Source organism: Cucurbita pepo, chromosome LG01, assembly GCF_002806865.2.
Source record: "Cucurbita pepo subsp. pepo cultivar mu-cu-16 chromosome LG01, ASM280686v2, whole genome shotgun sequence".
In the NCBI taxonomy this organism is placed as follows: domain Eukaryota; kingdom Viridiplantae; phylum Streptophyta; class Magnoliopsida; order Cucurbitales; family Cucurbitaceae; genus Cucurbita; species Cucurbita pepo.
The window spans coordinates 259,412-272,461 of record NC_036638.1 but is presented as its reverse complement, the minus strand read 5'-3'; the positions used below and the strand labels follow the sequence as shown (position 1 = coordinate 272,461).

The following is a 13,050-nucleotide window of genomic DNA, read 5'->3' as shown; positions in this document are numbered from 1 at the left end:
AAGTCTAAGATTCAAACCTCAAATCGGATGTATGATTATAATATATTTGTTGAGAGGGAAGTTAAGGTATGGTTTTAATTGAATTTTCAAACTTTGGCTTCTTTGTTTGACCAAAAAAAGGAAACCACTTTTTAAGGCATCAAACAAAGTGTTGTATATTATAAGATTGTGTGTTATACGCCACACCCACCGCCTATCTTCGCTCATTCCCTTCTGGGCGCCATGGGAAACGCGTTTGGAGGTAAGAAGACAGTGAAGGTGATGAAGGTCACCGGGGAGACCATGAAGCTAAACACCCCGGTTCAAGCCGGAGATGTTGTGAAAGATTATCCCGGCTTCGTTGTGCTGGATTCCGAGGCCGTGAAGCACTACGGTGTCCGCGCAAAGCCGTTGGAACCCCACCAAAACCTCAGCAGGAAGCGCCTCTATTTTCTGGTGGACCTGCCTAAGCTTCCAAACCAACCGGTAATCAAATTACAAACTTAACTAATTAATATCTCTACGTTTAACCCTTTTATTCATATTTTTAATACAGCCACCACGCCGCATACGTTCCGCAATCCACATGAGCGCCAAGGACAGGCTGGAGAGTTTGATGCTGGCACGCCGCTCCGCATCAGACCTAACTATCATGAAACCAAAGAGTGTGTTGCCGGAGGAGGACGCCGGGGAGGGGTCTTCGGGAGCGGGAACCACACGGCTGAAGGTGAGGCTGCCGAGGGCGGAGGTGGAGAAACTGTTGAAGGAAAGCAAAGATAAGGGAGAGGCGGCGGAGAAGATCGTGGGACTGTACGGACTTTACATGGATAAAACCACACAAAGTGCCTCCAAAAATGCTCCAAAAGAGGAGAAGGAGGATGGCATCAAGCCACGTGAGGTGCGTATGCCTTTTACTTTTTTTTTTTTTTTTTTTTTTTTTTTTTTTTTTTTTTTTTTTTTTTTTNATTATTATTATTGCATTTTACTTTAATTAAATTTATAATTCACTTTTAGTGATTTAAATGGATGACCCCAAGTTGACTCACTCACTATCCAATGAGTCAATATTTTAATTTCATTTGTTTTTTTTTTTTTGCCAAAACCACGTCAACATCTTATTATAAATATCCATAGAATATTATACCTTCAAATTTGTTTCTTTTTAGAAAATATGTTGACGAGTTCCTAAATGATATTTAAATGGACTATTTTTAATGATTATTAATTTTCAAAATAATAGAATATATAATTATTTTAATTTATTTATCTTTTAGATAATCTCCATAGTAATATCATTTATAGTATTTAATAAAATTGTTGAGTCTCACTATCAGATTAGTCCCTTTTTATTTGGTTATTTGGTTAGTGCTTGGTGTTCTAACCCATTAATTAGTGTAACTTATCTTTTCACACTTTTCCATCCTATAATTATTGGAGTTTGAATTTTCATCTAATTTTATTTTTCAAAATTAATAAAGTTCTTTTACAATTTGAAATTATTTAATGAAAATAAATAAATCTAAAAATAATTATCAACTATTCTCATTTAATTAGTGTTTTTGTCTTCAAATCCCGTTAATGCCAATCTTTTTCTTAGCCTAACCATCTTTGTTTTACATAATTATTTTTTCTACTAAATATGTACCAAAATGAATCTAAATTTTTAATTTAACTTTTTTTTTCAATAGTAAAAAAAAAAAAAAAAAAAAAAAAAAAAAAAAAAAAAAAAAAAAAAAAAAAAAAAAAAAAAAAAANATATCAATCAAATTCATTAAATAGATAGTGTGGGGCCATTAATTGCTCAACTTTTTTTTTTTGTAGAATTTTCTTCCATCGTATAATAGACGCAACCTTTTCTTTCCCCTAATTATTATTAATATAATTTTGTAAAATCGAAAACTATCATTAATGAAATTTAATATCATTTATTAGTTTATTTCTTCATTCTTTTCCCTCCTCCTATTTATGACAAAAATTTTCTAATATTTTTAAATCATAAAAAAAAAATACACAATTCTTTGTATTATATAATTTTTTTTAAATAAGAATGAGTTGAAAATGCAGAAGCGACGTGTAAGTTTCATGACGACAATGGAAGCAGGGACTGAAATTGCAGTGGCATCTTAATTATCGAGAATAACAAGATTCATGAATAAGTATATTGAAGTAATACAGTAACGATCTACTGGAAGTGCTACGTTATGACTTTTACTTCAATTTAAAATATTTGAATCTTGTACGAGCTTGCTTTGGTAGAATATACATAGGTTTACGGCTCCTCGAAGAACTCACTATGTATTTATTAGTCAACTTCATCATCATACATATGTAGCTATCTATGTTGTGCACGATAATCATTTTTGGCTGAATCTATGGTTTAATGTTCCTCCTTATTTTCACTCAACATGAGAAAATGAATGAGGAACAGTGAGAAAACTGAAAAAATGTTGTTACAAGAAGGAACTGGACAATGAAAAAGGGGGGAAAATAGAGTGAGAAAGTCCAAGTATTCCCAAACAGTAGCTTCTTGTTATAACACAAATTTGTTAAATGAATTTATACACACTTGTACAATATAATGAAGGAATGAAGTAAACAGATTCAAGGAAAGTGGCCATCGTTAGCCATTCATCCCTAATTCCTTGTTAACACAATCAAAGAGAAGAAGGAGCTGAAAATGTAATGGGGAACTCAAAGTGGGAAAAATATGGAAAATGCTTGTTCAGAAATCCACACCTATTCTATAGCTGCTGTAGTTTTCCAAGATGTTCCAACAGTGAGGCAGCCTTCCTTTTTGCTCTCTCTGTGCCGCTCTTGGAGAGTTCAGTCAGCGGAATCTTAGCCCCAAGCCTACTTATGCAACAAAGGTTGTCGGTATCTCGTTTACATAGAGCAAGCAAAATAGCAGCAGCATTTTCTTTGTTGCGAGCCAATCCAGTCCTCAGCAGATCTATTAGAACAGGTATGGTACTGGCTTTCACCATGGCTACTTTTGCTTCTTGATGGCTGGCTAGGACCGACATTATCGTGAGAGCTTCGTCGACCATGGAGTTACCTGAGACGTTGAGCATCCTTAATAGAGCTGGGATGATCCCTGCCCTCACAGCCCTTCCCTTATTCCCCTGATAAATACACAAATTAAATAGTGCGGTTGCAGCATCCTTTTTCCCTCTTGGGCTTCCAGTTTCAAGTAAATCCACAAGAGCCGGAGTGGCCCCAGAAGCACCAATGATTATCCTATTTTCATCAGCAAGAGACAAGCTGAAAAGTGTAGCTGCTGCATTTTCTCTCGCTTCCATGCTCCCAACTCTCAGAACTTGGACAATGGAAGGTACTGCACCAGCAAGCATAATCAATCCCTTGTTGTTCTCATATATTGAAAGGTTGAGAATGGAAGTAACTGCATTCTCTTGTATTAAAACATCATCAGCAGTTAACAAATTGACCAAATTTGGTATTGCTCCTGCTTCAGCTATCAGCATTCTATTATCCGTGCTTCTTTTTGATAGAGATCGAATTTCGGTCACAGAAGCTCTCTGCTCCGCGATCGAATGGCTAGTTAGCTTGCGCACCAGAGTTTCAATGGCTGCCATCTCCTCACACACATCACGGTATGATCCATCACACTTTTTGATCTTTCCATTGGTTAATCCTGTCGGTTGCTCAATATTGTGATCAACACACCATTGAGTAATAAGACTTCGCAGTACATAATTTGGGGTGAGAGTCAAGTTTTGGAGTTTCTGCTGAGTTTTGGGACAAGTAGTATTCCCACAATCTATCCACCTTTGCACATAAGATCTCTCATACGTCTGTGTTGTTAGAAAGAGAACTATTAGAAAAGGCATAAAAGAATCCAAGTTTCTTCAACACTAAGCTCAAATTCATCAAAGGGTAAATTTCTATTTTGGTCCCTATACTTTAAAAGTTAAAATGGAATGAGTTCCAAGTATAAGGGACCAAAATGATAATAGAATTCAAAAGAAATATCTAAGTAATCATTATCATAGAATTCAACTAAGCATACCTGTCCTGTGGACACAATAACAGGATCCCTCATTATTTCCAGGGAAATGGGGCATAAAAAATCATCAGGTATTGAAACTCCATCTGAGTTCTTCACCTGATCTCCACTCTTTTTGGTAGAGTCATCCTGTCCATCAGAACAAGCCTCTGAGGGGGATGGAAGTTTCTTCTCAAGTCCTTCGAAAATCAGCTGATCCACACCATTATTCGTGAAGCCTCTGCAATTTGGGAATTCATCAAATTTCACTGTAATCTCATGATCAACAACACCATTCTCCTCAACATCAAAGTTATCAGCCCAGTTGTTCAGATTCAACATATCCATGTTTTTCTTTAGCAACTGAGATTGAACAACTGAAGGAGGAATTGCGGTCAGAGAGCCATATTTTTCTGCTGCTCTCCTCAACTGAGCTCTCACTAATTCAACCTACAGAATCAATAGAAGATTTTAGAGTATGCTCAGAATTTGAAAAGTCAAAAACTAGTTTTGTACTTTTTTTCGTCGAAGCCTACCTCTTCTTGAACTTCCTCTGATATATCAAAGCGATCATAAGGAAGATTTCCCAAAGCCTTCTCTAACTTCAGCGTCACACATTGGAATTGGAAGAGTATCTTCCTGGTAACTTCCTCCTTAAAATTAAAACGTAGACAAATTTCAGAAGAGGTAAATTTGGACTTATCAACACCATCCCATTATTGATTCAACAAGAAGAAGATTGGCAAACATCTTAGAAACATTCATGAACGTCAATGTCTGAAATAACGAGTATGATCAAATGGCTACGATCTGCAACTAAACACCTGTGCCGTGGAGATCGTAACAGAACTAACTATGAACACTGATCAATAACCCAGTAATCTAGCGATCTTGTCTTTCCTCATTCTAGATTCTTGATTCGTCTAACTAACACCGTGTACACGACAGATAATAAGTTCATCCAAAAGTAGCATATGTGAAAGCGGTGCCACAGCATTCAAAGTTAAAGTTCATCACAGTTGTCCTCCGAATGACAAAAATCAACATCATCAAAATTTTGTAGAGAAACTAACACCACTAGTGAATGAAAATCAGTAATCAAACATAAGATCGTGAGAAACAAGTGGCCGTTCATTCAATCAGTAGCTCCATAAAGCACAACTTCGAAGCGGAAAGCTATGTTACTAACCAGAAGAAAGTGAAGTGAAATTTAGTTTTAGATGAATGCAGGAGACTGAAAATGATAATAAACACCATCAAGTTGAGATACTACTCTTCAAATTCCTCAAGCTGCTAATTCATCTCCCCCCTCCCAATTTCAACAGAAGTCCAACAGAAAATTAAAAGAAAATTAGACAAAGCGCGTACAGAAGAAGAACTGCAGGACCGGAAAGTCGAAGCGATGAAAACAAGGCGTTTAGTATCCTTCAATGCTGCCACCAAATCACACAGCCACGGACTCGGAGATGAATCACTCCCAGAAGAAGAAGAAGAAGAAGAAGAAGAAGAAGAAGAAGAAGAAGAGCAAGATGTATGAACAGGTCGAAATTGGACGCCATTAAATTCTCTGATTTCCTCAAACAAATGCGTCAAAAGCACGATCCGACGCACGAGATCGGTGCAATCCTTTTTGAAAACCTTTAGACTGTTCGTCCCCGCCGACATTCGAACAACATCTCGAACAAAGTCCAGTAGAGCCACATCTGGTGGACTGTCGCTGTCGCTGGCCACAAATCCGGCCATTATTCCGTCCAAAACTGCCGGCAATTACACAATGTATATGGGTTTATCTTCAGAGAGAGTTGAGGTGTTGTAGAAAACGGAAAAAATGGAAGAAATTTTGGGAGAGAGAGTCTAAGGTATGAACCAATAGAAAATGAGGGAGAAGAAAACGAAGAGGGTACAGTTGGAAAAAGAATAAAATGATATATATATATATATATATATATATATATATATATATATATATATAAAATATAAATGTTGAGAAAGTCATAATTTAGTTTCTATTAAATTCTTTTTTCTATAAAACTCCTAAATTTATAATTTAACTTAAAATAATGTTGAAATTATTGAGTCCAATAAATTAAAATTAAGTTTATCTCCCTCTAAACCCCAATTATTTGATTGTGACAATGGTTGAAACAAATTTTATAACATGTATGCAAGTAATGTTGTTTTAAATATATATAATTGATACTTATTCATTTGCTTTTAAAAACACTAATATTTGAATCCCTATAAAAAAAAAAAAACAGCTTAATTTGTTTTAGAAAATATTTTCTCCAATTTTATGCTACAATATTGAAAAGAATATAAAATTGTTAAATTACAAATTGGATTTCTTTGGCTTCAATAAAGTTTGAATTTAGTTAAATAAAACTTTCTTCCATAACTCTTATATGGTACTATGTATTAGTAGTGGCCTGTACTAATGTTTTTTTTTTTTTTTTTGTTGATATTAAGAAAGGGAGATTTAGGTGAGAGTTAAAAAGAGTTGGGAGAAAATGATGGGGGAACGTTAGAAAGAATTGGCGAGAAACAAGGAGAAACAAACATGTTTCTTTTTTGTTGTTTGTTTGTGCAATCCACTCACTCAGCTGAATTCTAATATTAAGCATCATCATCCACTATATTTATCCTCTCCCCTCAACCTTTCCCTTCCCACATTTCTCTGCGAAGAAACAAAAAAAAAAAAACAAACATGTCATCTTTGATCATACCGCCCGTCCTAACTTCACCTCAGGACGATGCTGCCCAACTTCACCGTGCCTTCAAAGGAAAGATTCTACTTCTTTTCTTCTAGTTTCCACTTCTTCTTCTTCTTATTGCGCCTCCTAAATAATTCCATCCATGCAGGCTTTGGCTGTGACACTGCTGCAGTTGTCAACATTCTTGCACATCGAGATGCAACCCAACGTGCTCTCATTCAACGTGAATACAAAGCCATGTATTCCAAGGGTCTCATCAAACACTTGAAATCTGAGCTTAGTGGTAACCTTGAGGTCCGTGTAGATTCATTCGGCTTCTTGGGATTTAGATTCATTCCCTCATTTATTTATTTATTTATTTATTTATTTGCAGAAAGCCGTTTTACTATGGATGTATGATCCGGCAAGCCGAGATGCTGTCATAATAAAGGAGGCTTTATGTGGAGAAACTGTTCATCTCAGACGTGCCACTGAAGTAATGTGTTCTCGTACCTCAACTCAACTTCAGCAGCTTCGACAACTTTACTTGTCCATGTTCCAATCCTACATCGAACATGATATTCAAAATGTTGCTTCCGGGGATCACAAGAAGGTTATATGCATATAATCTTCCCTTCAATACTTTCACAAACCTTCATTTTGATTGCTTATGTTTGATTTTATTGATTTGATTGGCAGCTACTATTGGCTTACGTTAGTAAACCACGGTATGAAGGTCCTGAAATTGACGGCGACATGGTAGCCAAGGATGCAGAGGCTCTGTATAAAGCAGGGGAGAAAAGATGGGGTACTGATGAGGACAAGTTTATACAGATCTTTAGTGAAAGAAGCAGGGCTCATCTTGCTGCTGTTAGCTCTACTTATAAGAACTTATATGGGAACTCTTTGAAAAAGGTGCCATTTATTTATTACTATTCCAATCTTCGGGTTTTACAGTAATCTAAGGATTTTAGATCAACACAAACAAACACCAAAACATATTTGCAGGCAATAAAGAACGAAACTTCAGGGTATTTTGAATTTGGGCTTCAAACAATCGTGCGGTGTGCTGAGAATCCTGGGTTGTACTTTGCAAAGGTATTTTCTTTTTTGAACTTTAGTTGCAGTTAAGCATTGAAGAACATGTTGATTGAGACTGTTTGATTATAGATATTGTACAAGGCAATGAAGGGGTTGGGAACAGATGATACCACACTGATAAGGATAATTGTGACAAGAGCTGAGATAGATATGCAGTATATAAAGACAGAATACCACAGGAAGTATAAGAAAACGCTGCATGATGCTGTTCGTTCAGAGACATCAGGAAGTTACAAGGATTTTCTTCTTTCCTTGTTGGGCTAGGATATTATCATTACACAACAATTATAAATGTGTAATTTTTGTTGAGTATTCATCATGGTTTTGTTTTAGTTTGTAGTAATAAATGTGTATGAAGATCCAATGTTACACATATACACGAAACAACAATTGTTGTATGAGCTTTTCAAGTGTCATAAATGATTGGTTTGTGCCATAATTATAAGCCAAAGGGACTACTCTTGCGATGTTCAGAGAAGCCTGAGTCAACTTTGCAGGGAATAAGTTGGCTAAGAGATATTCTTTGTTGAGAGTCTTCCATGCTTGAGAAATTTTGTTCGTAACATGATGGTGTGTGGCTCCATGGGAGATGCTTGGATGCTCATTCATGTAGTATTTTGCATATGATCCATCTCGCCCCACTTGCTTCTCGTCCTGCGCACGTGTAAATGCATGCTGGTTTATGTTCGACCATTAAAATCAATCGTCATAAATTCTAACTTTTTCCAAATCCTAAAGAGAGGCTTTGTTGAGGCACTGAAAAGGAACTCTATAGATAATCGTGCTTTGTTGAGCCACCAAAAATGTCTGGACCATCTAAATTTTGAATAGTAATTTGAATTCTTGACATGGGTCGTTACTGTTTTAAACGGTGAATGCGTGGTCAAAGTTGGGTAAGTTTATTTTACCTTTGCACTGCCCATGTCATCACAGAGTCGAAGTATGATGGCAGTAGATGAAATAATGTCTGAATCATCTTCCAAAAGCTCTGCAGTTTGGTGGCTTATTTGTTGGCCTAATAGAAAGAAAACATGTACTAAAATAACGTGGATGCCAGTGCTAACAATGCCATTCCTCAAATATTCCTCTGCACTTGGTGAATATCCACAACTCATCCATTCAGTTTCCACTAAGAAGGCCTTGCATAATTTGCCCCACTGCACACAAACGTCAAAACACAACTTTGGGTGACATTATAGAGATCAAACTTGATCCAACAAGTTAAAAATACATACCGCTTTACTTAAGAAACCAATGGGATTCCAGCCATGCTTCTTATAGATCATGGAGCTTATATCATTGGTAACTTCAAATAGAGATTTTAAACAAACTCCCATGCAATGAGAATATGGGTTCCAACCTGCAGACAGCTTCAGTGAAGAGGGTGAGTTCATTAAGGTTTCCAAATACATCAAAAAGGTCATCAATGAGAAACACAAAAGAGATGGTCTTTCCAAGTTGGAGTCTTTGTTGGGAATAGCATGAATCTACGAGACAAACTACCGAGGCCATGTACCATTTAATAGGTTCATCTCTTGCAAACTTCAACTCTTCCGCCAAGCCTGTTTCTTTCCACCATCTATAATTAACAAAACATCAAGAAACATGAGGAAGCATCTAAAGATTTTATTTATTTTTTATTTTTCTAATGAAGACAACAATATTATAGATAATCGTTATGTTACTTCAAGAACTGAACAAGTTCGTCTTGGTGTAACAGCTGAGCTGCATTGAAATCCATTTTGGCAACATCTTGCAAAACATGGATCCATTTGTTTGTGCTTTGAATGTCTCCAAAATAGATAGGCACCATGAATTTAGCAACGCTTTTATGGTGGGGATGAGCTAAAGTGTTGCGCACAAAAGGGAGCATATGATGATCAAGATGAGCAAGGCAATGAGTAAGGCCATGGGTGCTGAAAGTTTCAGCTTCTTCAAGTATGTCATCGCCATGCATGCATAGCTGTGAAGCTTCATATAAGCTCATCAGCCCATTCACGTTTTGTGTTAGCCCTTCGTTGAACTTTCCCTTGTTGTCCAAGAAAATTCTGAAACTATCTATTGGTTGAAATTATGAACAAAGATTAGAAAGAGTTAGATTGTGTTTAGGACGGGTAAGTAGCTCACTCGTCCTTTTAGTTGATATAATAGAGTAGTTGGTAGTGACCTGTGGACACGGGATAACCTTGTTGTCTCAAAAGTCGAAAGAGAAGAGAAGTATAATGAAGATTGGTGTCCTGTTGATGGTTAGATGAGACGTATAGCCTTTGAAGAACAACTTGAATCTCCTGTTGGAAGTGGTAATCAATGCCAAGGCGTTGGGTGGCATCAATAAGGTTCAAGCATTCCAAGGAATAATCTCCAGTTTGGTGTCTCAATAAATGCCTTAAAATATCCAATTTAGCGGGAGCTTCAACAAGCCCAAGGCCATCCTACGCACATGAGTATCAATTCCAAGGACTTAGACAAGGAGTGCAATTTAGATAGAGAGAAAATAGAAAGAAAGGAGAGAGTTACAAACATACAGCAAAGTTTAAGAGATTGAAGGAAGAAGAATCTGCATGAATGCTCCATTTTTTATCTCCAAAACCTGGTTTCTCAATAGGGTTCTTGAAAAGCCATGAATGGTTGTGAAAAGCTTTTGGAATCTTTGATTGAGACATTAAGGTTATTGGTGGAGGAGGAGGAGGAAGAAAGAAGAGAAGGCTGGCCATTGCAACTTCTGATAAACTCGTCGATCTTGCACTTCTTATATAAAAAATGAATACACTTGCCCCTACAAGACCCTTGGGTCTGGCCTAACTTCTTTCCTCCCCTTCTGCCCAACCATGCTTCTAAGCTTCGACCTTTGTAATGACCCATGCCTACAATTTGGTAATTTGGTATTTTATTGGGTATTTCATGGTCCCAACATTCGCCTACATCTTCTACCACATGGGATACTTTACTTTTTGCTTTTTAAGAGTGAGTAGCTCCACAGATTAACACCAATCCTCACAACATTCTTTATTCTTATCCTCACTCACATGCATCCATAAAAAGTTTATAGGAGGCCACCTAAAATAGAATTGCTCTAAATAAAGTATGCTTAATCATAGAGTTTTTATAATTGAACCACAGAAAAGAAAATAAGAGATTTCTTAATCATCTTATCACTCTTATTGTCTTGATTTATTCCTAATATCCTTCTTTTTTATTAAGTAGATTGTGATTAGGCATGTATTTCCTTGATTTTGCTTCGGACTTCCTTTTCTTGTTTAGAGTTGTTCCATAGATTCAAAACTAAACATGCTTTGAATTCCTTTTTGGACTTGTTCCTTAATCCAAAATTACTCGTAAGAATGTAAGAATATAATACTGTAACTGTGATGGTCAGAGTAGCGAAGCTGTAAGAAGATAAATAAACTTTAAATACATAAATAAGCTAATAATAGAAGCCTGATTTTGACTAAATTAAAAAATAATTTTAGATGAATAAAAAGAAATCAGTTTTACCAAACAAATTAAACAGTTAAGATTGTTTCCAAGTCAGGTTAAAAAGTCAAATTAAATTGGTAATTCTTCCACATAATGTAAAATGTGTTTTATTTTAAAACAATTTAAAAAAAAAAAAAAAAAAAAAAAAAAAACAAACACAGTTTTAATACGAAACAATCATATGCATATTGGTTAATTGAATCGTTTGAGTGTCTAAGGTAGATCAAGAAGACACGTAGGTATGGTGAAAGTTGTATACGTTAATTTATTACAAAAGTTAATGCCAAAAGGTAGGGCACAAGTTTATACGTTTACCCAAAGTATTATATTAAATAATCCATTAAAAAGGGAAGTGATAAGTACTAGGAACCCAGGGTGGGCGTAAAAAAAAGATCAACAATCCATGACTCATTTCTTAAACTAGATCAAGTTGTGTGTTCTCGATTTTCAAAACATAAACCTCATGGACCTCGACTGTGATTTCATGTTTCACATCTTAGCTTTATGTTGGTATCCATATTTGTTAATATCTTAATTAACATCAAGATAACATTTCTTAATATGTGCTTACAATTTTGGTCTATGCTATGTATTAATAACTCTTGCCTAAGGTAACTAATGATATGATATGTATTAATTATTGGCCTAATACTACGAATTGATATCGTTTGTAATATCATATTGGTTAATCAAAATGTTCAAAATGTGTTTACTATTTTAGTCTATGGTATGTATTTAACTCTTACCTAAGGTAACAAATGATATGTATTAATTATTGCCCTATACTATGGTATGTATTAATAACTCTCGGTTATCATGCCTTGTGAAAATAATCCTTGTAAACGTAAACCTACTCATAAATTTATATTTACTATTGTGTCTTGGTTGTCGTACAACTCTAACCAGTGTCTCGCACCGTCCGATGACTGACTCTGATACCATTTGCAATAGGTCAAGCCCACCGTTAGCCGTTATTGTCTGCTTTTATCCATTAAGTATTGTTGTCAGACTCACAGCTTTAAAACACGTCTGTGTATGAAAGGTTTCTCTCCAACCCTAAAATCTCACTATTCCTTAAGTCTAAATTGGATAGAGACAAACCCTACATTCAAAATACCAACAATCAAATAGTAACTAAACTTGTATTGTTATAAGTTTCATTTAGTTCGTTGATGGTTCATATTTTCATTTATTTTGGTTATTAACTCTCATTTGGTTCATATTCTGTATATGAGAATTAGTATTGCTATGACTATATAAAAGATTGTCTAGCATTGTTTTGAGACGTGGAGTCATTGTCATTTTGTATCTGTCAATTGAGAGAAAGTTTATAAGAGACTTTGTAGTGTGAGAGTGTGAGAGATACCCTTTGTAAGCACTTTAGTTATAGTGATCGGCTATCTCCCGTGGATGTAAGGCTCTTCAAACCAAGTAAATCTTTGTGTCTTTTTGTTTAATTTATGTTTGTGAGTGTGTGAGTACAATCGATCTTACTTCCACTTCTATCGGCATAAAATAATGAGACTCGTGGAAACTAACAGTTTGCGCCTTGGAACGGGGTTTCTGGCAAAAACTTGATAGTAGAAGGTGAGATTGTATTGTAGAAACTAAATATTTTGTTTTCCAAAATCCCTTAAAGCATATTTTTATGTGTTGGGGGGGACCTATGAGTGACATAATTTTATGGTGATTACATGTGAATATATATACTCGTTAGTTAGCTGTGAAGGTGAAGAAAAGGGTTTAGTTCGCGTCATCTCCTTCTTTAATGTTATTGTTTGATTGGAGCATTACGAATGG

At 35.7% G+C, this 13,050-nt stretch overlaps 3 protein-coding genes and 1 pseudogene across 3 annotated transcripts; 2 read left to right on the top strand and 2 right to left on the bottom strand.

The window, feature by feature from the left end:
- Window positions 1–159: 159 nt before the first annotated feature.
- LOC111776640 (uncharacterized protein At1g66480-like) lies at window positions 160–2,378 on the top strand. The gene is made up of 3 exons (XM_023656000.1): window positions 160–465; window positions 536–877; window positions 2,044–2,378. Exons 1-3 carry the CDS (start codon window positions 223–225, stop codon window positions 2,104–2,106), a joined length of 648 nt encoding a protein of 215 aa, XP_023511768.1. The 5' UTR covers window positions 160–222; the 3' UTR covers window positions 2,107–2,378.
- A 110-nt stretch (window positions 2,379–2,488) lies between these two features.
- LOC111776624 (U-box domain-containing protein 11-like) lies at window positions 2,489–5,877 on the bottom strand. Its single transcript, XM_023655999.1, has 4 exons — window positions 5,351–5,877; window positions 4,519–4,635; window positions 4,007–4,432; window positions 2,489–3,791 (listed from the first exon to the last, which is right to left on the bottom strand). The coding sequence occupies exons 1-4, from the start codon at window positions 5,723–5,725 to the stop codon at window positions 2,721–2,723; spliced, it is 1,989 nt and encodes a 662-aa protein (XP_023511767.1). The 5' UTR covers window positions 5,726–5,877; the 3' UTR covers window positions 2,489–2,720.
- Window positions 5,878–6,683: 806 nt separating this feature from the next.
- On the top strand, window positions 6,684–8,144 carry LOC111778744 (annexin D5-like). Its single transcript, XM_023658720.1, has 6 exons — window positions 6,684–6,765; window positions 6,845–6,987; window positions 7,067–7,285; window positions 7,372–7,587; window positions 7,681–7,770; window positions 7,843–8,144. The coding sequence occupies exons 1-6, from the start codon at window positions 6,687–6,689 to the stop codon at window positions 8,035–8,037; spliced, it is 942 nt and encodes a 313-aa protein (XP_023514488.1). The 5' UTR covers window positions 6,684–6,686; the 3' UTR covers window positions 8,038–8,144.
- LOC111778733 lies at window positions 8,140–10,487 on the bottom strand (annotated as a pseudogene).
- Window positions 10,488–13,050: the final 2,563 nt, after the last annotated feature.

What these genes read in the sequence shown, in the direction of transcription:
- LOC111776640 (XM_023656000.1), top strand. Translation starts at nt 223, where the DNA reads ATGGGAAACGCGTTTGGAGGTAAGAAGACAGTGAAGGTGATGAAGGTC. An exon ending in CTAAGCTTCCAAACCAACCG is followed by an intron (nt 466 to 535) that starts GTAATCAAATTA and finishes TTTTTAATACAG; the next exon opens with CCACCACGCCGCATACGTTC. An exon ending in ATGGCATCAAGCCACGTGAG is followed by an intron (nt 878 to 2,043) that starts GTGCGTATGCCT and finishes TTGAAAATGCAG; the next exon opens with AAGCGACGTGTAAGTTTCAT.
- LOC111776624 (XM_023655999.1), bottom strand. Translation starts at nt 5,725, where the DNA reads ATGGCCGGATTTGTGGCCAGCGACAGCGACAGTCCACCAGATGTGGCT. An exon ending in GGTCCTGCAGTTCTTCTTCT is followed by an intron (nt 4,636 to 5,350) that starts GTACGCGCTTTG and finishes TTTAATTTTAAG; the next exon opens with GAGGAAGTTACCAGGAAGAT. An exon ending in CAGAGGAAGTTCAAGAAGAG is followed by an intron (nt 4,433 to 4,518) that starts GTAGGCTTCGAC and finishes TTGATTCTGTAG; the next exon opens with GTTGAATTAGTGAGAGCTCA.
- LOC111778744 (XM_023658720.1), top strand. Translation starts at nt 6,687, where the DNA reads ATGTCATCTTTGATCATACCGCCCGTCCTAACTTCACCTCAGGACGAT. An exon ending in TCACCGTGCCTTCAAAGGAA is followed by an intron (nt 6,766 to 6,844) that starts AGATTCTACTTC and finishes TCCATGCAGGCT; the next exon opens with TTGGCTGTGACACTGCTGCA. An exon ending in CTTCCGGGGATCACAAGAAG is followed by an intron (nt 7,286 to 7,371) that starts GTTATATGCATA and finishes TTTGATTGGCAG; the next exon opens with CTACTATTGGCTTACGTTAG.